We start from the raw sequence: 26,185 nt of genomic DNA on the forward strand, positions 1-26,185 counted from the left end.
CTCCATAGAGCTCTATAATTTTGTTGGCACATATCTTGGAGATCCGCTTCTTTGAACTTTGCTGTTGGGTTCCACGTTGACGTCAGTGAAACTCTCATGCACATACCTTTCAACATATCTTTATTTTATGTTTAAAAAAAATAAAAAATGCGCCCAAACCAGTATGTAAACCTATTTTTACATATTCAGGCAATGCAGTTTTGTACTCTCTTTAGACAATAGGCCATATGTGGGGCTATCCAATGCTCTGTAAGGTCCCTTACTCTATTACACCATTATTAATTCTGCTTCTAAAGAGATGACGTCAGGGATTGGTAATAACAGGAGTATGTGATAACAGCTGTACACGCACACTTTCTCTCAGCATCGTCTGTATAGACTGTGTAATAGGGTGTATACACGCTGTTTGACAATGAATTCCTATGTACTGCAGCTGCCAAAGATGTGTACGGCAGGGTATGCTCTCTTTTTGGCAGCTGCAGTATATGGGAGTTGACTGTCAAATGTTAATAGACTGTGACACTGTTCAGAAATAGGAGGAAGGAGCCATACTCCAACGAAGACAAGAGTGACAAGGAGATGAATACATTGTTTTACCTCTGTGCATAGTATTGCTGTCCTGCCGTTTCTAGGTCTCCACCATTAGTAGTGTAGAGCTGTTTTTAATTCTCCTGCTAACCCAGCCCAAGTCTACACAGCAAAGCCAGCCTGTGAGCTACAGTAGACAAAGTCTTCAACCTGTTGAGTTTTGCTATTCTGCAGTGATTTCTAGTCTATTTGTGTTCAATAGTTTCACCTTTGGTGGTTTTTCTAATTCAATATAGTATTTGTGTTTTCAGAGAGTCTGCCACTTCCCTCAAGCATATTCAGCTGTCGCCACCACCATATTACAGAGCACATTACAGCAGCATACTTTTAGTGATATTTGTAGAATTGAAAGAAAACTGTGAAATATTATGTAAATTAAGCAGATTGGGCAATGTATTTGGTCCTTCAGCCTGAAGCGCTGCTCTTGCTACTCGGACTCATGGGTACAAAAATAATGTTCCCATGGCTGATTTGGCAAAACCAGGCGCAAATACTAAAAATACTTTTGCAGTGAATGGGATTTTGAAGGATCAATTTTACATTTCATGACTTTTCTAAAGGATACTAACAATGGACACGAACAAGCGTATCGTGAACACCCCCTTAACTGCTGTCATACAGCTGCATGAAAATCAATTCATGATCCCTCAATAGACGCAAAACTGAAAACCACTACCCCTCAGATGCAAAACCGTGCTGGTGTTATGTTTCATATGAGTTTTGCCATTGTTTGTAAAAAGTATTTATCATTCTAGAATACTGTTACAATGTTCTTATTTTATTCATTTCTTTTATCTACAGATTTAGGAGGTAGCACCGATATTTTGTGCCACATGATGCCTTTCTACAGCTATGATATTCCTCATACGTGTGGTCCAGACCCAAAGATCTGCTGTCAGTTTGATTTTAAGCGTCTGCCTGGAGGTAGAGTCAGCTGTCCATGGAGAGTGCCCCCTGAGCCTATTCATGAAGGCAATGTAGAACATAGGTATTGCTGTTTACATTGTATATGGATTATTTTTATTTTTTTTACCGGTAATATAATATATATAATAGAGTGCCTTGTGAAAGTATTCGGCCCTCTTGAACTTTTCAACTTTTTGTACACATTTCAGGCTTCAAACATAAAGATATCGAATTTTAATTTTGGGGGGGAAGAATCAACAACAAGTTGGACACAATTGTGAAGTGGAATGAAATTTATTGGCTATTTTAAACTTTTTTTTTTTTTTTAACAAAAAACTGAAAAGTGGGGCATGCAAAATTATTCGGCCCCTTTGCGTTAATACTTTGTAGCGCCACCTTTTGCTGCGATTGCAGCTGCGAGTCGCTTGGGGTATGTCTCTATCAGTTTTGCACATCGAGAAACTGAAATTCTTGCCCATTCTTCCTTGCAAAACAGCTGGAGCTCAGTGAGGTTGGATGGAGAGCGTTTGTGAACAGCAGTTTTCAGCTCTTTACACAGATTCTCGATTGGATTCAGGTCTGGACTTTGACAGCCATTCTAACACCTGGATATGTTTGTGAACCATTCCATTGTAGATTTTGCTTTATGTTTTGGATCATTGTCTTGCTGGAAGATAAATCTGCGTCCCAGTCTCAGGTCTTTTGCAGACTCCAACAGGTTTTCTTCCAGAATGGTCCTGTATTTGGCTCCATCCATCTTCCCATCAATTTTAACCATCTTCCCTGTGCCTGCTGAAGAAAAGCAGGCCCAAACCATGATGCTGCCACCATCATGTTTGACAGTGGGGATGGTGTGTTCAGGGTGATCTGCTGTGTTGCTTTTACGCCAAACGTATCATTTTGCATTGTGGCCAAAAAGTTGGATTTTGGTTTTGTCTGACCAGAGCACCTTCTTCCACATGTTTGGTGTCACCCAGGTGACTTGTGTCAAACTTTACACAAGACTTTTTATGGATATCTTTGAGAAATGGCTCTCTTCTTGCCACTCTTCCATAAATGCCACATTTGTGCAGTGTATGACTGATTGTTGTCCTATGGACAGACTCTCCCACCTCAGCTGTAGATCTCTGCAGTTCATCCAGAGTGATCATGGGCCTCTTGGCTGCATCTCTGATCAGTATTCTCCGTGTTTGAGATGAAAGGTTAGAGGGACGGCTAGTGCTTGGTAAATTTGGTCCGATACTCCTTCCATTTCAATATGATTGCTTGCACAGTGCTCCTTGGGATGTTTAAAGCTTCGGAAATCTTTTTGTATCCAAGTCCGGCTTTAAACTTCTCCACAACAGTATCTCGGACCTGCCTGGTGTGTTCCTTGGTCTTCATGATGCTCTCTGCGCTTTAAACAGAACCCTGAGCCTATCACAGAGCAGGTGCATTTATATGGAGACTTGGTTACACAAAGATGGATTCTGTTTATCATCATCAGTCATTTAGAACAACATTGGATCATTCAGAGATCTGAACTGAACTTCTGGGTTGAGTTTGCTGCACTGAAAGTAAGGGGGCCGAGTAATTTAGCACGCCCCGCTTTTCAGTTTTTTATTTGTTTAAAGTTTAAAATCTCCAATAAATTTCGTTCCACTTCACAATTGTGTCCCACTTGTTGATTCTTCCCCAAAAAATTTAAATTTGATACCTTTATGTTTGAAGCCTGAAATGTGGCAAAAGGTAGAAAAGTTCAAGGGGGCGGAATACTTTCACAAGGCACTGTAGGTACATATTTAGATGAACTATACTTACAGCCAGACATCTTTCTTTTGTTTGCCATATTCCCCAGTCTTTATCTATATTTGTACTGGATTTCATTGCAGAGCCTGGATGCTTTTAGATCAGTACAGAAAGAAGTCAAAGCTCTTCCGCACTAAAGTGCTCTTAGTCCCACTGGGTGATGATTTTCGCTACAGTGACAGCTCCGAGTGGGATCAGCAGTACCAGAACTATCAAAAGCTGTTTGACTACATGAACTCTCACCCTGAGCTCCATGTTAAGGTAGGTTTTAGAATTTCACTTTCTAATCCTTGATTTCCACACGGGCTGATGCCAATTTTCCCTTTAAATTTTAATAGCACCCAGTGTGTCTTCATGCTTGGGTAGAAGTAGATTGAGAATATATTTTTCCTGCTCCAGCGACTGCTGCACTAACATAACCCGTTTTTGTTTTAAAATCGAACTCCCGCAAGTCTTGTCAATCCCATTTTTTTCCTACCTACAGAATCTAGTGCTCACAGTTATTATTTCTAGCATCATAAGTCTTCTGTGCCATGTCTCATTTGGTTTCTCTTACAGCTAGGTACTAATTTGATTCCAATACAACAAAGCCTTTTTTTCTTTTTGCGTTCCAGTTTGCACGTTCAACGCTTATGTTAAGGGCAAGTGCATCCAGTTGGTGGACGCTGGATTAGCAGCATACATGTGTTGGTTTAATTCTTATTAGTTTCACTCTATGGTACAGTGTTAAATACTGTACGCGTATCTACTCGTGCCAGGGCAAGCTGCTTATTTGGGGCTCTGGTGAGATGGGTTTAATTTCTGCTTGTATTCAGAGAGGTGGCAGTGGTGATGTCATATGGAGCGTTGGCGGTCTATCACTGGTCTCCATAAATGAGACACCATTGTAGTGCCTAAATCTTCGGCTACACCCTTGTACAGTGAGAGGGCAGCCTAGCTCCCAGCATGTAAATGTTACCGCTAGCCATGCTGTCCCAGAAAGCTGAACTGTGGGAGGAGGATAACCAATTATGGGTGGAATTGGGGAAAGAGCTTCAAAATAAAAATTAATTAAATACGGTAATGTTATTTTATATCATACTTTTTATGTTGTATAATTAATGTATAGATTTGTTACATATTTACTTTCAAAGAAATCAAGTCATTGGCTTTTCACTAAATTTGGGGATTTTTACAATTTCTGTCAGACATTTATGGAGGAGTGAGAGTTTGAGCAGGTGTCAGTGGTTTGTCCTACCGATTCCACAGCCCTGAAAAATTCCATGTATAAATTGTTTCTGAATGTGAGAATTACATGGTTTCTCCAGGCTTGTGTGCCAGATGTTTTAGAATCCTGTGAGATAACAAACCAAGTCATACTGTATTCCTCTCTGTCTTCGGGCCCCAGCAATAACTTTTTCAGACGGTCACGTGACTGCCAAAACTAATGACTGGCTGCATGACTGTAGAGGTCACGTGACTGTGTGTGATGTCATCACGGGAGAGCACAATAAAGGGGCTATTGGGGGCTCCTGGAATTGACTGTGGGGGTTTGTAGGACTTGGTTTGTTATTTTGTAGCCTTCAGAAACTGGACAATCCCTTTAACTGTATTTGCTGTTTGCCAGCTATGACCGTGGTTATCACTGTCCATCTCAGTAATTCACTGTGTACTACAAGTAATAAACGGAAATGCTACAAATGGACGTAAAAGCTTTAAAAGTCTATTCTATGTCTTTGTTTTCATTTAACATTTTTAGGCAAAATTTGGCACACTGTCAGATTTTTTTGAAGCTCTGAGAAAAACCACCAATATCGATGAGTCCAACAGCCCATCATTCTTCCCAGTTTTAAGTGGCGATTTCTTCACATACGCAGATAGAGACGATCACTATTGGAGCGGATATTTTACCTCGCGACCGTTCTATAAACGCCTAGAACGAGTCATGGAGTCCCATTTGAGGCAAGTCTTTTATTATGCAGTGTATCCGTGTAAAGAAGTGTCCTTCCTTACCTTTCCTCTATTGAAACGTGGTCATCTTGTGACATACATATCTGAACACATGGAGAAAAGAGGAGGTCCGTAACACTTGACTGTTATTTAAGAATTAACTTTTAATCCATTCGTTAAAATGAGTCAAAAAAACTTTCCAAGTGCAAAGGATACAAAAAAAAAGTGTTTAAAAACCGCTGTCACCTGGCTTTACACATACCTGTCCATACAGCTACATGTATGAAAGTGCTGTGTGAGTCAGTCGTCGGAGAAAAACACACTCGCAGTGGCAGTCCTCGCAATAAAAACCCTTTAAACATCTAGACATTGACATTACAGCGTGCCGTTAAGATAGCTGAATTTGTGAATCCTAGCAAAGTGCCTTCAGGGAGCCCAGACATAATGACGACATAGCAGAATTTCTCGAAGTGTAGCTGAGCATTAGTTGTATGGATGGATGTGAGTATGCCCGTATATTGGTTGGTACAGCTTCTAATTGGTACTGTGCGGAGCTTGTTCCTGTTATTACTTCATTGCTTAAAATAAAAATGACAATGGCAATGTTTTTATATGCCGTAAGAGCGTAATTAATATGAAGAATCAGGCTTTTTATATTGCCTGTGACTTTTCCAGCATGAATACAACTCTGTATAATTGAGAATGCAATAAAGTAGCTGCACTAAAATGTACTTATTACTTGTTTGTTTTTAATGTTACATTCAATTAGGGAATCCTGTAAGTACAATTATACAGCCGCCATTATAGCTTGGCTTCATTGGCGTTTTGATTGAATTAATACCTTACTAAAAAAAAATCTTAAATAAGGGAAAAGTATTATATTCCCCATTTGCCTCTATGAATAATGCACTGGAAGAACAAAGCTCATAAATGCCTTCTTAAGCAGCCTTAATATGTCTTGTCACAACTGTCACTGCCTTGGATAATTCTCAAGGACATTGCATTAGTATTCCAAAAGAGGCAACTATGGTGAGGTTTTAGTAAAGCGTGTTACCTTCAAGTGTTCTTCATTGTGTTTAACTGTTTATACACACACTGCTGTTTTTTTCTAATTGGAAAATGTCAGTTTGTGTATTTATTTAGGGGTTGTCTCGTGAAGGCACCCCCTATTTCCTCCCACTATTAGAGTATATAGACTTCATAGATGGAGGGTAACTCTACACTTGCTTCATCTGATAGACTGTGTCATCCTGGGCATTTTGGTGGTTTTTTGTTTTTTTATTAGCTAAATCCATTCAGCTATTCCAAAGATATAGGCCCCGTAACGTTTATTCAAATTACGGTCTATTAGCCAAGTGAGTGGTAACACTGTATGCATCTATTTATGGGGGGGGGGGGTATTCTGTGTGTTTCAGATCATGCAATTTTAGTTCTCACTTGATATTAGATCCTAATTTATATAAATATTAAAATGGCTTATATCTTTGGAATGACTGACCTTGCATAAATGCCAAAATGCTCAGGATGACGCCTATCAGACGAGTATGTCATTTGGCTTTTAAGACCTGGTAACAGGTCCCCTTTAAAATCCAGATCTTCTCTATACAACGGACAGCACAAAGCACTCCTCCCTTCTGTCGTTGCTAGTTGTCTCATTGGTTGCAATCTGTTTGATTCTGAAGTTGCAGTATAGCTAAAGTGCGCCTGGATATTAGTCTGGTTTTAGATGGAGTCAACCATAGCACACAGATGTGTTCAAGGTTTGGTCCCAGTTTTACGAAAAGCTTGCTAAATGAGGAATTTCTTACATACTGAATTCCACAAAGCTATTGATACCCCATGACAAGGTTGCTTTATGAACAAATAAAAGAAAAATAAATTGTTTGTGTGATAGAATAATAGAACTCCTCTTTATAAACATTCTTTGTATTAGAGAGATATTTTGCTGTGCCTCTCAAACTTGACCAATAACCCCTTTTTGGTTTAGGTGCAGCAGCTAAAATCACATGATAGTGCAGATTTGTCTTACTTTAGTTATTGTGATCCATTTATTATCTCTCTGGTTTCAGATATGCAGAGATCCTCTATTCACTAGCACAAGTACATATTCACAGAAGTGGCAAACTAGAAGCGTTCCCATCAGGAGAACATTACAAGTTACTGACAGAGGCCAGGAGGAACTTGGGACTTTTCCAGCACCATGATGCCATTACTGGGACAGCTAAAGATTGGGTGGCCGTGGATTATGGCACTAGGTAAAATCTTCTCCTCTTATTTTGAGTTAATTTATTCTTTTGCCTGGAGACTCCATCACAGTGTTCGCCTCATATCGCCAGATGAAAGAAAGAGTCAGGACATCGGACACCATTAGTCAATGCCAGAACTTTAAAAAAAAAAAAAAAAATGCCTGAAGTAATTGCATTTTCATTCTGTAGCATGTAGAGGCCATGTTATGACAGCCACACGTAGAATTCTCACGTTTTAAAGAGAGTCTCTCAGTAGACATTACCTTGTAGAACTGCTTCTACACTTTCCAAATATGTCTGTCTTATTCTGCATTGCAGCTTCTTGTTCATGGAAATCAGAATTTTATTTATATGCAAAATAGCTAAAAAGGGTTTTAGGGGTGCTGCTTCTGCTGGTATTTCTTTCTTTGCTCTAGATCAGACCTGGGCATTGAACGGTCCATGGGCCACATCCTGCCCTCAGTCTCTGACCGGCCTGCATAGGCTGTAAAATAGATGCTGAATAGCAAGTCAGCTAAAGGACCTTTGATGTAGTCATCAAAGGTCCCTTAGCTTACTAGGGTATGATCAGACTCATTAGTAGCCAAGCCACACAGTGTGGTTGTGTTACACAGAAAGAGCAAGCTGCCGGGAATTGAGACTGATGGAAGATAAGGAGGAGGGAAGAGACAGTATGTGTGAGCAAGAGGGGAGGGACTGGGGCAGATGTAGGGGGCAGTTAAACTGAATGCAGATGGAGGAGGATATTAAACCATGGGGGTATCTGGAGGGGGATATGTCTGCCTCTAGTTGCCCCCCTATTAAATGTTGCCCTCTAGTTTCTGCTAGTTTAAACTGGGGCATGAGGAGAGGGACTTAATACTAAGGGACATTTGGAGGGGAACATTATAATGTGGGGGGCGTATAATGTTAGGGTGACTGTAGGAGCATTATACTGTGTTGGGGAACATGGAAAATTGGATGAGAATGAGCGGAGTCAACGTAAAAGTGGGTGGAGCTAAATTTGTCGCCACGCACAAAGCTCTCTAGAACTGTTTCAATTTCTCATGTGGCCCCATGGGAAAATTAATTGCCCGCCCCGCTCTAGATAATGCCCCTAACTGCTTCCCAGCTCCTCCCTCCATTGCTTGAGTGACGTTGCACTTTGTAGTTGGAGGGGGTTATCTATAGTAGAGGGTGAAGCCCCATTAGGAGAAGAAACAACCCTAAAGCCTTTTTCAGCTGACTTGCATTAGCATAAAATGCAGATTTTTCATGAACACAGAGCTACAATTCATGCAGAATAAGAAAGGCATCTTTGCAAAGTATAGAAGCATCCCTACATGGTATTAGTTTTGGTACAGATTTTCCTGATATAAGACTCCCATTAACTAGAGAAGTTCCAGTTGTAATTCTAATACAGATCCTAAAATAGGCCTATATTACTGCTGTGTAATAGCTCTGTAAGTGATGCATAAAACACTTAAAGTTCATTTCTGTGTTTAAAGGGGTGTTCCCATGTTAAACTTCAATGACATAAGCACATCTTATGCAGTAATTCAAAGATTTGGCTACTACTAGTTCCCAGTGCTTCCATAATTCCCATAGACGGGGGAGAGCTGAGCACACTAGCAGCCCCTATTTTGGAGACCAATGTGGGAGCCGGATCTGTCTGTCAATAAGGGCACATACTGGTTATAAACCATAAATTTCTAAGATTGGAATATTCCTTTAACTAATACTGCTTCAGTTCACATTGCCCCATGTACAACACGTAGGCATATCTCTACAAGTGCTGTGAACATTGGATGTGTGTTTGTTTCATTTCCCTTGTTTTACTCTTTTCTATTTATTTGCCCTTGATGGATGTGACAGCTACTCCAGGAAGCCAGATTAAAGGAAGCGGCCTTTCACCTGTCTCATTTCACCTTCCTATGTGTGCTTGGAAAAATATTTTCTTAAACTGATATCCCTTTCTTTAGAACACACTTGTCTGTTTCCTTTTTGTACCATTGGGGATGATCCTGTAGTTACCTTTTATATGAAAACGTGCAGTGTCTGGTTGTCTCATGTGAAATCTGCAGGGTTCCCCATTAATATCTAATTTTTAATTTTTATTACAATAATCTGTACTTGTCATAATATTTCTGTAGATCAATTGCACGTATTATTCAGACAATACCAAATGGTGTTAAGAAGTTGTATTACAATATTAACAATATCATAGCGATGTATAGAAGTCTTGTTGCTATTATATAGATAGTAAAATCTCATTTGAAGGCGACTGTACTAAAATAACAATCACTTTGTTTTACAGTAAATATAAAATTCTGTATTTTTTTTGTTTTGCTGTGTAGGCTTTACCATTCTTTAATGAACTTGAAGAAGGTGTTGGTAGATGCTGCACATCTTCTTATACTTAAGGATAAAGGCACATACGTCTACAACCCATCAGCTCCGTTCTTCAGTATGGTGGGTTAGTTAGTGTTACAGTAAATAAAACAAATGTATAAGAAAGCAACAATAACCATATGTCATATGATAAAATCTCACTAGTGCATTCTCTGCATATTCATTAATAAGTTTGCTTACTAATGAGTATCCAGGTTTCCTGTCACGCTATTATTTTGGAGAGCACATCTGGGTGCCTGGAAGTCTCTTCTGACAGTTCTCTGGCTTCTGTGACATCCCTGGCTCAGCTTTACTCCTTCTGCTTGTATATGGCGTATGGTGGAGTCGGTCATGTGACTAAGAGCTTGTGCATCAGGAGTCAGAGAAACAAGACTTCTGTCTTCTCACTGTACTCTGCAAAAGCTAAGAATGGGAGTGACCGGGGACCCTTTATTTTTGTTTATTTTTTTATTTATTTTTTTCTTCACCCCTTTAATTCCATAAAGAAATATTACAACAGAAAATTCTCATATATTTATTTTTGTATCTTGTGATAACATTCTTGAAACTGATCATGATCTTCCCTACCTCCTCAGTAAGGCTCTGTAAATTATCTGTAATGTAAATCCAAACAAACAATAAGGCAGTCCTGGACCTGTCAGACAATGGACTCCAGCAGTACATGATGGACTGCATTGACTTAGGCTGGTCTTAAATGGCCGTAATGTAGGTCCGCAAATGGTCCGCAATTGAGGGTTTTCAATTGCGGACACATTATATTCAATGCAGCCTCTTACACCACCGGATATTTTATACGTGGTGTGCCGGGCCGCAACTGAGATCCGCAATTTATAGAGCAGGTCTGCAAAGGCCGTGAATTGCAGCACTGCACGGACTCGCCCAAAGATTTCTATGCCTCAGGACACAGACGTCTGCGGAGTCTGTGTTGCCGATCAGCAACTTGTGGACCGTACATTCAATATGGTCGTGTAAGATCAGCCCTAATCTGGCTCTGTCAGACTCCCCCTTAGGTAAAATATAGTGTAGCCTCCAATGATGATGTAAAATGAGCCTTAGCATTTACTCCCCTTTGCAGGATCTTATAATAGGAACCACCTATAGTACACACATGATGGGTGGTGTATGTGTGTTTTGCTTTGTGATGTATTGTATTTGGTATTCTGATTTCAGGTAAAATAATTACATTTCTCTTCCCATTTTCCCACTTTTCTCTGTGGTCGATGTCAGAATTGCCTCTTACCTTATTTAGGGTAAGTTCACACATTGTAATTTGGAGCGGATTCCGTCTTGAAATCCGCTTCAAATTGCAAAAGGAATTTGCCTACCATTGTTTTCAATAGGAGCCAGCATCGGATGCCACCAGTGGTGCAAAACACTGCACTTTATCTGAGGCTAATCAGCAATAAAAAAAAAAAAAAAAAAGAGAAATTGTAAACTATATTAAACATATCCTTATTGGAATACCCCTTTAAAAATACTGTAATACTGCAGATGAATTGTACTTATTGAACTCAATCCAAATATTTTGCATTGCAGGATGATGTGCAGAAAGCACAGGATGCATTACCTCAAAAGACAGTGATAAAGGTGACTGGGCAGCCAAGGTGAGCAAATTGGCTGAATTGAGCTTTCCCTCCCCATTAAAAAGCGAATATGCTAGTATTGTATATGACTCTTGTCAGATGATAATTTACAAGGCTAACTTTCTCTGCCAGCTCTACTAATAATTACACAATTGTAACAAGTTGTAATATGATTACAGGGTTTGGCTTGTCTAACACAGACCTTTATTTTATTTGATAGTGTGACTATAAGCTAGGGTGACTTTTTGTGTTTTGCACTTTCAAACTTTTTATGTGGATTTGATATTTTTGTCCAGTCCAGGGACAAATTAATAGTGAATAAACAACCATTGACTTTCCGGTAGTGAATGCACTGCAGATTTTTAATCCGTAACATTTATGGTGTAGACTTTTCATTATGGCTTCTCCGCTTTGCAATGCAGAAGTTGAAAGCTGCACGCAACCCACAGCGTTTACCCTGTGAACTCCATTGCAGACCTCAGCCTTCAACCCTCTGACAAGCTGGGACTGCGAGCCCCCATATAGATGCCTGCATGTGCTCTGTACTAATAATAATAGTTCTGCCAAAAAAAAAAAAGAAAAGCCATTTTCGCTGATTTATTGCCACCGCCAAATTTAGGAAAATCCCCTGCTGACTTCCTGACACACAAAAATCACCAACAGACACATCCTGTTGGACATACCCTTAAAGTGTCATTGTTGTTTTGGGTAAATTTCCAGAATAAGCTATTGTGTGTACACGAGGAATAGCACTACCTCTGACCTTTTTAGGACTTGTATAAGGTATTTTCCTTTGCCATTTTCCAGTCTGCAGGCTTTGCCTCAGTTTCCAGTTTTGCCTGAGATAATGGGTGGAAATTGGCTGCTGTTATGTGTCTAGGCACTAGACAGCTCTGTGTAACAGGTCTTCATAAGCTGCAGCATGGAGGACATTATACAGCAGTACTGAGCAGTTTAGCTTTTTAAGAAACACACATGCTGATGCTGGCTAATGTCTTTCACCACCATTTTTCTGTAATCGATTAGAAATGTCTTTACGATATATTATTTATTTGTGATCATTGTTAAAGAGGACCTTTCATGAGATCGGGCTCATGCAGTTTTATATACTGCTGGAAAGCTGACAGTGCTGTCGGCTTTCCCGATCTGTGCCCGGTGTAAAGCGCTATCGGTCCCGGGACCGTAGGGCTTTAGTGTCAGAAGGGCGTTTCTGACAGTTAGCCAGGAACGTCCTTCTGCCTCGCGGCGCCTATCGCACTGTACTGTGAGCCCGGGGAGGAACTTCCCCCTCCCTCTGCACACGCAGCTCGTCCATAGACGAGTATTATCAGGAGCGGGAGGGGGCGTTCCTCCCTGGGCTCACAGCACAGCGCGAGAGGTGCTGCTGGGCAGAAGGACGTTCCTGGCTAACTGTCAGAAACGCCCTTCTGACACTAAAGCGCTACGGTCCCGGGACTGATAGCGCTTTACACCGGGCACAGATCGGGAAAGCCGACAGTGCGCTGAATTCAGCGCACTGTCAGCTTTCCAGCAGTATATAGAACTGCATGTGCCCAATCTGATGAAAGGTCCTCTTTAAGCAATAAATACTTTAGATTTTTTTCAAAGTGTTCACATTTAGCATTTGTTAGACTTGTACAATAATTCCGAATGCCCTCAGAGGTTTTGGTTGGGCCCTCTCTGTCACATATAGGAATCCCAGTACTATAAATGACATGATGGTTGAAGGCTATATACAAAATTAAGTATTTGATGTATTTTCAGTTTTTTCACTATTGTTAGTTTATGATCTCACTTGCTTTTTACAGGTCTCTAGTCATTTCTAACCCACTTGAGCAAGAACGTATTTCCGTGGTATCTGTTTATGTAAATTCACCAAAAACAAAAGTCCTAACCGCTGCTGGCAAAACTGTAAAATCTCAGATCAGTGCAGTATGGGATGGTGCTACAGCTAGGTCACCGGACACTTACCAGGTATTATTATATTCTTACACTTCTAAATTCTGCATTTAAAGATTTTCCCATGAAAATTAACAATGTATAGATTTGTAAAACATTAAAAGTTAAAGTTTTTTGCAGATGTAAATTAATAAAAATTTGCAGATTTATAAAGAATTTCTCTCGGACTTGGTTGTGACAGTCCTTTTGTCTTGATAGGTTGTCAATGTATACAATCATGAATGCAAGAACTTAGGCAAGATTGTGGCCAGATTATTTTTTAGTACATGTAGTGTCACTGCCTAGCAGACCATAGAAAGCTCCTGAATTCATGGCTATATCCAGGGGCAATTGATCAAAACAAAACTTTACCAACAAGAAAATCTTGAAAATTCTGCCCAATATTTATATTTGCAAAAATGTTAAACTTTTTTTATGTAGATTGTGAGTCCCATATAGGGATCACAATGTATAATTTTCCCTATCAGTATGTCTTTGTAGTATGGGAGGAAATTCACACAAACACAAGGAGAACATACAAACTCCTTGCCGATGTTGTCCTTGACGTTACTCCAAGGCTGCAATCCTAACCACTGAGCCACCGTGCTACCCCTTAAACTTTTTAATGTCTGCAAGGTTAAATGTGGTTCTGTCCATGGGAAAACCCCTTTTAACTGCTCTCCATATTATTTATTCTGAGACGATGGCATTTGTTTCCTGCTTCATTCGTTGTTAGATGAGCGTGGTTGATCAGATCTACATCTAATGTGCAAGGACAATCCATGTAGCCATTATTTTTTCAGTAAGTGAAAAAATGGCCAGTTATAGTAATAGTAGAAAGACACCTCAAATTGTGCTCTTGGTTTTCATGTGGCAGCGATATGTATTCTAATAATACTGCTTTACATGAACTGGTGTTTGTGCAGGACATAATGATTTTTTTCATGTCGTAGGTGAGCCTATTATCCGGGCTTTGGAGCCGTAAAGCCAATCCATATGTCTGACAGATCTGTTTTCCATAGGCCGACTCCTGCTCATACTCTTCATAAATGACATTCCTGTAATTGATTAAAAAAAAGTGATTTGAATTCTTCTCAAAGCAATTATGTAAAAAACCCAAAACTTTACGTTATTATATAATAATAATAATTGTGTAATATGATTAAAAGTTGTTTTGTTTTGAAGCCAAAGTCGAATACTTTCCCGACTTCAACTCCAGGCAAAATTGTTCCTGACTCCAACTCCACTGCGCTGCCTATGATCTGTGCTTGCAGCCCTCACTAGAAAATCTCTCTATTCCAAAACTGCTTTCAGAGTGCCCTTTACATGGCAACACTATAAATTCATGTTTTGCTCACTAAGGAGTCTTACATGTAACCTGTTTATTTGCTAATTGGAGGTTTTTCCCCGATAACAGAACTGTTTGAGCCTTAGGAGTCTCATCAGTGCAGATTACTGTGATCAGCCTTGTCTAAATGCTCAGGTAGCATTGCTAGCTCTGCAGTTTCCGGAGGAGTACATTCTCCTGTCTTGTGTGTGTTGCCACAGGATCTTGACATGTTTGGAGCCCATTTCCCTTACTTCGTTTGTTTACCAAAAACTGGGACAAATCTCAGTAGTAGGAAAGCAGAAAGAGATTGTCCAAAAGACAAGTTATATAAACCATTCTTCCTCCTGCTGAGCTCCAGTTCTCATAGGGGAAAAACAGGGAGTGGATCAGGAAGCAAAAAAGCCATGTTATTTTGATATTTTCTTTTTTAATTACCTTGGGCCTATTAACATCATGTTAGTGTTGTATGCTGTATTCCAGGAATAGTATATCAATAGGACTTATTTCATCCAGCAGGGACCAAAAACATGTTCGTTTAGTCTCAATCAGGCCTGTATACATCAGTATAGCGTAAGGAAAAAAAAACAAAAAACAACAACAACAAAAAATAACGGGACAACACTTCCCACTATATGGCCTTATTTCAATCTGCAGCATATCCTGGGAACCTTTCCTTGCCTATAGATCATTGCTGAAAACTCGATGTAAATGGGGTCTAATATTAAGTGTCTTGACAAGATGCTGATAATAAAGTTGTTCACTTGCCAGTGGCTTAAATTGAGCAATTATTACGTGAAACCGTATTGACTATTTGGTAAACCATTTTGTCTCTTCAACTCTGCCTTTTAGGTCACATTTCTGGCCCACTTACCCCCTCTTGGCTTTGCTGTCTACCAACTGGTGGAAGCTGAAGATGCAGAGTCTGTTAAGGCTGAATACACCATCTTTACAAGAGGGAGAAGTAACAAAGTCCTGTCTGATGGCGTCTTCCACGTCAATGAGCTAGATAATATTGTTACTGACTTAACTATAGAGAATTCCTATTTAAAGCTCTGGTTTTCACAGACCTCGGGATTATTGGAGGTAAGGGGTACACACATCTCTACCCAAAGTAAATATTAGGGGGCATTCACACTACCGTTTGTGTCCGACAGCTAGTGTCCGCTGCTAATGTCCGTGCAAAATCTTGTGCGGACATTAGCATCGGACACTAGCTGTGTCTGTGACATTTTGCATTGATTTAAATGGAGATCCGGTGCGTTCTTTTACTGTCCGTGTGTGTCCTTAACTGTCCGTTCCCGAAGATGTCCGACTTTTCAAGCGGACAGCAAAAACCTACATGTAGGTTTTTTCTGTCCGCTTGAAAAGTCTGACATCTTTGGGAATGGACAGTTAAGGATAGACACTGACTGTAAAAGAACGCACCCGATGTCCATTTAAATCAATGCAAAAAGTCACGGACGCAGCTAATGTCCGCACAAGATTTTGAATGGACATTGAACGCCTCCTTAGTGGAAAATTTTAAAATGGGGGAAAAAAATCCCACTGTCTCTGATCCTATTTTGTCAAGTGACCCATTTAAGTTTACTAAAGGCATTTGCACATGACACTTTTTTTATTTTTTTATTTCTTTTTTTCTTTAAATTATGATAGGAATAGAACCTCTGGCAAGCTACTTATATATTCCCTTTTAAGTTTCTGACAGTATTGGTAGCTATATCTATTAAGTGTAAACATAGCCTATGATGAGCAAAAGTTAGTCAAATGGAACATTATCACCTTTTTTCTTAATACAGCAAGATACTGATATAAATATACTTGTATAATCTATCTGCTTGCAAGTTCTAACTGTACATTTCTATCGTATATACCGTATTTTTCGGACTATAAGACGCACTTTTTTCCCCCAAATTTGGGGGGAAAAGAAGGGTGCGTCTTATAGTCCGAATGTGGCGCCTGGCATCCGCTGTAATAGAGAGACGGATGCCGGCAAGGGATAGACGCCGGGGCCTGAGACATCGCTGCGCTCCTCTGCCCTGCATGAAGCCAGCAGCAGCAGGGGCGATGCTATTCCGCTCCTCCGTCCCCCCGCCACTGGCTTCATGCAGGGCAGAGGAGCGCAGCGATGTCTCAGGCCCCGGCACCTGTGCCAGCGTCTATCCGTTTCCGGCATCCGCCTCTCTAGTACAGCGGATGCCGGGTCAGTATCGGTGGCCCCTTCTCCCCCGGGGCCGGTCCCCACCGGCCCCATACCTGTGAAGTTGCAGGCCGGCTCCTGCGCGGCGATATCGCAGGAGCCGACCTGTTCGGGTGACAGCCGGGAGCCTAATGAGGCTCCCAGGCCTGTCACTGCTATATATTAGTATTGCGGCTGGTCTCTATGACCAGCCGTAATACTAATAGACAGAATGTCCCATAGAAGGCAATACATTTGTATTGCCGTCTATCGGACTTGCAATCAAGTGACCGCAGGTTCAAGCCCCCGGGGGGGAACAAAATAGTAAAAAAAAACAAAAACTTTAAAAATATATAATAAAAATATGAAATAAGTTCTAAATCATCTCCTGTCCCTAGAACATATATATAAAAGTAGAAAATCATATATCATAAACCACCGGGTTTTTTTTCAATACAAGGTGATCTAAGCAATAGATATTCCCCAAAATGGTATAACTAAAAAGTACTTCTGGCCCCGCCAAAAAAAAACCACTCTATGCATCCCCGTACAGCTGCAGGGTCACCTGTCAATGTGGCCTTGCAGCTGTTGCAAAACTACAACTCCCATATATTAAATATTTTACCATTTTTTTGCTTCAAAAATTTTTTTCCCTATTTTCCTCCTCTAAAACCTAGGTGCGTCTTATAGTCGCATATAAATACAAATACGGTAATTAGGGGCAGCCATCTTGCTTTAGCTGTTAGTTTCAGCATTTACAGCAGTCACACGGACCATAGGAACTTGTAGTCTGGTGGTAAATCATTGACTTTTATAGAAGCGGATATTGAGCGTGCTCTGTGACATGTGCACAGGTTACTTGGCAGGAAGGAACTTTTCTGCCCTAATCTAATTTTGGGAATGGGGAAGTCTGCGTTATTGGGTCTTCATAACAGGATTACAATGGAAGATAGCACCTGCCTGTGAGGATATTAACATGGTTGCTCTGAAGTGGTTTCTACAGAACACGAAGTTCCAAGTTTTTCTTAGAGCTTCACTCACTGAAGTGCTTTTAAATTTTATTTTTTTTTATAGATTTTTTTTTTTTTAAACAAATATTAACATATAAAAAATGACTTACATTGTAGCTCATTTTCTAGCAATCTTTTCCTTTCATGTAAAACCTGAGAGCTGTGCATTTATGGTCTTCTATTGTGTGTTTGCCCTTGGCATACCCTCTATATCAGGGGTCTCAAACTCGCGGGCCAACTGCGGCCCTCAGGACAATAATTTGTGGCCCCCACCTCAATACATAGCTCCCAACCATCCTGCATTTAGCAGGAAAGTCCCACTTTTATGCTTGTTTCCCGCGCAGCTCCCTGCACGTCCCTTTAGTGTTGTACTTAAACTTTCCTCCAATCACCCCCCCCCCCCCCCTCCATAACAGCGATAAAAGTGATCGGTGGAAAGCTTGTACTGCTGTAAACTGAAGGACCTTTGTGTGATGTCAGACATCACGTGACTAGGGAGGCGTGTCTTAGTGTGCCGGCCGGAAGATGAAGGGATGTGCCGTCTAAAGGCACTGAGAGGGGGGGGGGCATGTGAGATGCAGGGTGGAGAGTGTGTGTGTATCTGTCTGTCTATGTGTGTCTGTGTGTGTGTGTGTGTGTGTGTGTGTGTGTGTGTGTGTGTCTCTCAGCCTAGGGGACAGAGATGGAAGGGGAATATTATACTGGCGGCAGAGATGGAGGGGGGACATGAAACTGGGGCCACAGATGGAAGGGGAACATGAAACGGGGGGCAGAGATGAGGGGGGGCATGAAAATGGAGCAGATGGGGGTGGCATGAAACTGGGCGCAGATGAAGGGGGGGACATGAAACTGGGGGCAGAGATGAGGGGGGCATGAAAATGGGGCAGATGGAGGGGGGACATAAAATGGGGCAGATGAAGTGGGATATGAAACTGGGGGAGAAATGGTGGGGGGGGTGAAACTGGAGGTAAATGACGGGGGGCACTTAAACTGGGGACAACTGGAGGGGGCATTAAACCGTGGGAGTAGCTGGAGGGAGACCTGTCTGCCTCTAGTTGCCCCCAGTTTAATGTCACCTCCCAGCTACGATTTAATGTCTGCTTCTAGCTGCCCGAGTTTAATGTCCCCCTCTAGTTGCCCCAGTTTAATGTCCCCCTCTAGTTGCCCCAGTTTAATGTCCCCCTCTGGCTGCCATTAATTTATCGCCCCCCTCCAACTACCCCCACTGTTTAATGTCCCCCTCCAGCTGCCCCAGTTTCATGTCCCCTCTAGTTTCCCCGAGTTTAAACTGGAGCACCAGGAGAGGGACTTAATACTGTGGGACAGTTGAAAGGGAACATTTAATGTATGGGTGACTGTAGGAGGATAATACTGTATGGGGGCACATGAAAAATGAATGAGAATGGGCAGAGTCAGCATAAAAGTGGGCGGAGCTAAATTTACTGCACACATAGCTTGTGGAAAACCTGATGCAGCCCAGCCTCACCCAGACTCTACCTCCGGCAGCCCCTGGGTAAATTGAGTTTGAGACCCCTGCTCTATATCAATAAATTAACCTGCCGTACATCTGATGCTTCAATATGGTGGATTAAATGGCTGTTCTTAAACATCCCCCTTTATTTGGAGACCACCAGGCACAGCTATGGTGGTGAAGCCTATTCACTGAGATGCTCTGAACATGTTAGAAGTCATTTTAAATACTTTATACATTTAACTTATTAAATCTGTCTTTTAGCAAGTAAAACTAAAGGAAGATGGAAAAACTCACAATGTGAGGGTGGAATTTACCTGGTACGGTACTACAAACAACAGAGATAAAAGTGGAGCTTACCTTTTCCTGCCTGATGGTGATGCCAAGGTATGAATCAATGTCTTTATTGTCTATACATGGGAACTCATGGTAAATAGGTTGCAGGTTTTATATTCTGGTTTTATTTTTATTTTTTTTACCAAATTGGAAAACCTAATGTAGAAAATAGTGAAACATCAAATATTATTAAAGAGGTTTTCCAACCGAAATGTATTGAAAAATGGGTTAACATAAGAGGCTTCCTTCCTTCTGATTCCACAATGCTCCTTCAAAAGTCTCTGCACTTTCTGCTGCTCTGGTCTCATGTCCATGTCAGGATGCCATCCCTGCAGCAGGAAATGATGTAGAGACTGTCAAAAGGCAGTATGTGTGTGTGAGATACATGTGTGTGTGTGTGTATATAATATATATATATATATATATATATATATATATATATATATATATATATATATATATATAGTAGTGATTTATTTTTTTGCACTAGGACTTGGGACAAATCAGTGATCAGTACACAATACTTTGGTAGCCAATAGTTCTGAACCCCTGTATATGGGTCTCTCCTGTCTACAGCTATTAATATCTGTTCCTGCAGGTTCATAGTGCTACCTGTAGTCCATGATTTAATCCTTCTTATGTAGGTTAACTTCACAAAGCTCATTGAAGTTTTATTTGCCTATTCTCCTGTCCAGTGCCTGGCAAGAAAACAGAAGGCAGTGCCCCATTATTGGATTGCTGGACAGTTAACAATGAGTACAAATGTCTACTGTCATTGTGCATTCTTATACCCTTGTAAGTTCTATATGGGTAACTGCAAGTTGCTGTTATGCCCATGGTATAATACAATGGTGGAAACAATGGTTCAACTGCAAACTTTATTTAGTGATTCCGTGACGCCAATAACATTGGGGGGGGGGGTCCTTTCCTACTATAATATCCTTTTTCAAGCTGCCATGGTGGCAGTGAAGAAGGTCAAGCTGTAACATTATGCCTTAACTTAAATGGAGTCTGCTGGCACCAGAATCTCTTGTAAACCATTTATATGCAGATGTACAGGCTGTTAGTAAGCATAGTAATTTTGATTTTTGATTATTTTTTTTTGGCGTTGACATGTAATATAGCTGTTGAGAAAATCAACTTTTATCTGCATACAATACAGCTATTTATTGTTGAAATGTATTACGGTTATTGCTCTTTATTCTAATTTATTATAAGAAAATGTTAAAGTACTTTTTAATGTCATAAATTCATGTATAAAATGTACCGCCACAGCCTAAAAGCTGGTAACTGAGCCCCATCATCATTACGAGCATACATAAGTGTGGCGAGGCTTCATGCTCTGTATATTGCGGTTGAGCGATTCCTGTCTGCAGTGCACATAGACTTTTCAGCAGTATTTATTATCATAATGTCACACTAGATTTCAGAAACTATTTGTGCGGAGTCTTTGAAGGGAAGGGTTCCCCTCTTAAACTGTTTATTTAAAGTTAAACTCATTTTCTCCTCTGTAGGCGTTTTTCCTCCTCTGCGTTGCTGCATGCCCTGATGTTCAGCGCTGGGCACTCTTTTGTGTTTTGTATTCCTCACCATGTGCATTTTGCTAAAGGATAAAAATCCATCTGAACTTGTGCATATCATTATACTTTCCTGGCAGCGGTTTATGGAAATGAGGGTTTCCTCTTCACATTTCTAATGGTGAAATGACTGCTCCTGTCGTACATTTATTTAGTGGCTAAGGGACATAATGTAGAACAGTATCTAAAATGTTAAGCCGCAAGAAAATTCATTTTTGGGATTAATTAGATGCAGACTAATAAGAATCGAAATTGTAATGTCAATGCACAAATAACATCAAAGGGTGGCAGTTATTAATGTATATGGAGTCAGGTTTATTGTAGCACGTACGATTGTACGCCGTGAGGGCACGTGTTTTATAGCCTGTGTGTCTCAATGGCGATTTCTTCTCAACATAAGAATGGATCCTCATGTATGAGATATTGCTGGATTGCCCTGATGGCAAAATAACATACAGAACGCATGGATTGAAAGTCTGATTGTGTGAACACACCTTCAGAAGTCCTTCTAGTGAAACTAGTGATCTCTGAGACTAGACGAGTGTGTTATTAAAGGGGTACTCCCACGTCGCATACTTACCCGTCTTCGTTCCTCTAAAATCTTCTGTCTTCCGGCTTTGTCTCGTCATTGGTGGGCGGGGTCACATATGCAAAGCCAAGCGGCGAGATGCCGCCGGCCCTGCGTGCGCGCTCATACACCAGTCTACCCTTCACAATGCAAATACAGACCCGACACCCTGCGGGTCTGTATTCGCATTGTGAAGGGTAGACTGGTGTATGAGCGCGCACGCAGGGCCGGCGGCATCTCGCCGCTTGGCTTTGCATATGTGACCCCGGAGCGGAACAGCATCGCTTCTGCCGCTGCTGTCTTCAAGCGATGTGCCTGTGCCGGCGTCTAACAGTCCCCAGAATCCGCCTATTACAGCAGATGCCGGGGAGTTAGATGCCGGCATAGGTGAAGCCAGCAACATCGCTATGCTTCTGCCCTGCATGAAGCCAGCAGCGGCAGAAGCGATGCTGTTACTCCGCTCCTCCGCCACACCCCCCCGGAATAGCAGCATCGCTTCTGCCGCTGCTGGCTTCATGCAGGGCAGGCACATAGCGATGTTGCTGGCTTCACCTGTCCCCCAAAGGGTAAACTATCCCCCCCCCTCCAGGCTCGCTCCCGTGTACCTAGCTCCTCCTCCTTCTCCCCTGAGAGCAGCAGACACATCACTTGACTCAGGAGCAGCTAGGTGAGGGCTGTGGCCACAAAAAAATGAATAAAGTGAGATAGTGGCCAAACAAAGCAGTTTTGCTGAAGCATTGTATTTAGGAAAAGTCTTACATTCACATTTACAAGCATTATAGATAGGATCCTTGTGACGGGACAACCCCTTTAAAGCCTCAAAATCCGCACAGAATGATTTCCTACTCCCATTAACTTCAATAAAATCTCCAGGCAGAAACCACCCGCGGGACAGGACCTGGATACTTCTTCCGCTAGCTATTATTATTATTATTATTATTATTATTATTATTATTATTATTAATTATTACTATTTTAACTAGTAGAGAAATGGGTGACTCTCATTGAACTGAATGAGATCTCAATTATTTATGAAAGATTCCACCCTAAAAACCTCAGCTTTAACTTGCCCTTAATCCAAAAAACGTTAAGCTTGATGAATGTAAATATTTAATGGGGAAATATTTCTTTACTTGGCTTATCTCACAAGCTCAGTCTTTTTTACGTTTTCATTTGTGTGGTGATGAAAATGATGAATTGTAGAAGAAATGATATATAGAAAAAGGGAACTGTGAAAGTTTCTTAAAAAAAGAAAAATGCAGCTCCCCCCCCCCCCCCCCCCCCTCAATGGATTCAATGGGGACTCTATAGGTAGGATTGATTTATAATCCTCCTTCCTGCTAGATCCACTTCGAGATTTTGGCTGAAAAACCACAGTGGTGTTTGAAAGAAAAAAAATAAAAACTGTAAAACCTGCTTAAAGTGCCACAAACTTGAAAGAAAATCTTTCAGATATCAGAGATTGAGCTTTATGATTTCTGCCGTAGACTTGCACCTTTGCAGTTTTGCCACGGATCTGAGTATAAAGTAGTCCGGTGCATTGGGGATTATTCACATGTGCTTGTCTGCTGCAGTATTGACGTGGTAGACGGCTGAAGTATTGTCAGTACCAGTGTATTTAGCATTTATCTTCAGATACCATTTAATTAATTTAGTACCGTACAAGAGAAGCACTTCTAAACGTCTAATGCAGATTTCTGTACAAATGTTGGGGCTTTTCTTTAAAGTAACATTCAAAGAAAAAAATGTTCTACACACAGTCTAGTGGGGCTAGACTTAAATTAAATGTGAATAAAAAAATCAATTCTTCAATTCTGGGCAGCATTACAAAAATCTTTCCTTGTTTTCTCTGAGGTTGACATGTTGCTTTTCCTTTTCAGCCTTACGTGTCTGATCCACCAATTGTAAGGGTCACCCGGGGCGACATCTTCAGCGAAGTAGTTTGTTACTTCAATCATGTGACTCACACGGTTCGGCTTTACCACGTTCATGGTGAGTTTTCATGACAATCTCTGCATGCTATGATTGATATGGCATTACTTTTACGTATCATGTCATGTCTTCTCACCTATTCTATACTGTGTGTTCTATTTTAAACTCCTTTTGCAGACTATTACTTGACCTCAGATATTGTGTATACTATTTCTTTTTTTTTTTATAACTTGTACATAGGGGCTCTTTGCTAAAGGGAATATGTCACGGAATATGCCGTCTAGTCGTCAAGCAGCATGTTATAGAGTAGGAGTAGCTGAGGACATTGATAGGTTGTAGGTTTGTGGGAAAAGATCTCTCTAACCTGCTACCTATCCACTGAAATCTCTGCTCCTTCTGTGTTGAGGTGACAAGATGGCGGTCCTATCCGGGGTCGTCTAGGAATGCCTCCTTGATTTCTCAACTGATTTGTATACAGAGGAGGGGGAAAAAATTATATCTGAACCTGTTTAGCTCCATTGGTATATAACATGTTGCCTGCAGATTGCAATGCATTTCTATGTGACAGATTCCCTTTAGAGGACCTTCCACCACCTCCTTTAACTTTAATACTCTCTATGCTTCAATACACGCCCTCCAGTGATACCACTGCAGCTGGACTTTTCTCTCTAGCCTCCACCATTCATGAGTAATCGGTGCTTCTACTTTCGGCATCCATATGCGATATAGGCTCTCTGTCAAGTGGGCTGGGCTGGAGCAGACCGTATCGGACCACCCACCTGCCAGTAGAGAGCATAAGTCTAACAGATATGAGTGCAGGCTAGAGAAAAAGATTCCGCTGTGCTGGACTCAGTTCAGCAGTGCCCATTGAGCAATGTAAAGAGTTGGAGATGGTAGAGGTGGTGGAAGATCCTCTTTAAGTAAAATGGAAGGGGAAGAATGTATAAGGGCCCCTTCACACAGCGTAAGCGCGCCGCTCATTTAGACACGTATACACATGTCCGAGCGCGGCGCTTCAAAACAGAGCCCATTGATTTCAATGGGAAGCGTGTGTATATCGGCATATACGCGTGCTTCCCATTGAAATCAATGGGCTCTATTTTGAAGCGCCGCGCTCAGACATGTGTATACGTGTCTAAATGAGCGGCGCGCTTACGCCGTGTGAAGGGGCCCTAAGTCTTGAGCACATATTTGTATCCAGAGGCATAGGTATTTAGCTTGGCTAAGGAGGGAGATGGGAGTACATCCCAAGCCAGGTACTTCAACGTTCCTGACCCTTTCTCCACCATCTGATAGGAGACGTCTCCTCCTTTGTAACAACTAAATAGAAATCTAGGATTCTCTGACATCTGTGATGGTACGCGTTAGTCATACAACAATTTATTACGACTTTTGCACACTTAATATTATGTTAAGGTTTTTGTAAATTCATGAACCTCTATGGGGAGACTTCTATTATGCAGTCTCTGTTGTATAATATCTGCTTTATCCGCATAGGCCTTGAAGGGCAGTCTCCAGAATTGACTAATATTGTGGACATCCGAGGGGAGTTTAATCGTGAGATTGTCATGAGGATCTCATCAGACGTAAACAGCCAGAACAAGTTTTATTCAGACCTTAATGGATTCCAGGTATGATGCCAGTGCAGCCATTATTACACAAGCAGTGCTAAAGTCTCTTGTAGAAAGTATAATTTTAAGTAAAAGCTTGAAATCCCTACTGACCGTAGTATCATGCTTGTGGATTGAAGAACATGACAAGATAGCTTTTGGTCTGACATCTCTGACCCTCACTGATCCAGAGAATGAAGGGATCAAGATGCCTTTGTGTTTTCTCCAGCATAGCGGCTCCCTGTGCCACTCATTGGCCATGCAATTTCAGGCAGATAAAGCTGACTAGTAGTTCTTGCTTTGGCGTGTGAGAAAACACAGATTGTATTGAACACATTGGCAGCGAATTTCTGTGGCTGCTCCTTTTCAAGAGTATTAATGATATTTCCCTTAATATTCCTTTAACCATAAGAAAACGCTGGCCCAAAGAGCACATATTCCGTCTCACACATGAAACATCGATCAGCTCGTGTTATCAGGAGGCCATTTATAAACTGCTGTCGCAGTGGCATCATGTCCCCTCAAAATTGCATGTTCTTGGAGGCCACACGGTGGCTCAGTGGTTAGCACTGCAGTCCTGCAGCCTTGTCCTCTGGCATATACTTGGGGATCTCCCCCATTAGGCACAGTATAAAATGTTGTTGCCGCTGTTGTCACTGTGTTTTATGCCTTATTGAAAACCAATAAAATTTGAACTAAAAAAAAAAAAAAAAACATAGAAAGACGTACAAACTTTTTTTTTTTTTTAATATTAAAGTATCTTGAAATTGTGGTAGGAAGTTATTTGGAGCAGTCCAACATATGCG

The 26,185-nt window shown here is 41.1% G+C and overlaps 1 protein-coding gene across 1 annotated transcript in view; it reads left to right on the forward strand.

Annotated features, from left to right (window-relative positions):
- MAN2A1 (mannosidase alpha class 2A member 1) overlaps positions 1-26,185 on the forward strand; it is a 97,751-nt gene that overhangs the window by 55,056 nt on the left and 16,510 nt on the right. The window contains exons 7-17 of the mRNA XM_075272002.1: positions 1,390-1,576; positions 3,366-3,543; positions 5,021-5,223; positions 7,281-7,466; positions 9,794-9,908; positions 11,385-11,452; positions 13,240-13,405; positions 15,549-15,782; positions 19,621-19,743; positions 23,718-23,829; positions 25,267-25,400. Coding sequence (XP_075128103.1) covers positions 1,390-1,576; positions 3,366-3,543; positions 5,021-5,223; positions 7,281-7,466; positions 9,794-9,908; positions 11,385-11,452; positions 13,240-13,405; positions 15,549-15,782; positions 19,621-19,743; positions 23,718-23,829; positions 25,267-25,400 — 1,706 coding nt within the window. The remainder of the gene's footprint in view (positions 1-1,389; positions 1,577-3,365; positions 3,544-5,020; positions 5,224-7,280; positions 7,467-9,793; positions 9,909-11,384; positions 11,453-13,239; positions 13,406-15,548; positions 15,783-19,620; positions 19,744-23,717; positions 23,830-25,266; positions 25,401-26,185) is intronic.

This window comes from Leptodactylus fuscus, chromosome 1 (genome assembly GCF_031893055.1).
Source record: "Leptodactylus fuscus isolate aLepFus1 chromosome 1, aLepFus1.hap2, whole genome shotgun sequence".
In the NCBI taxonomy this organism is placed as follows: Eukaryota; Metazoa; Chordata; class Amphibia; order Anura; family Leptodactylidae; genus Leptodactylus; species Leptodactylus fuscus.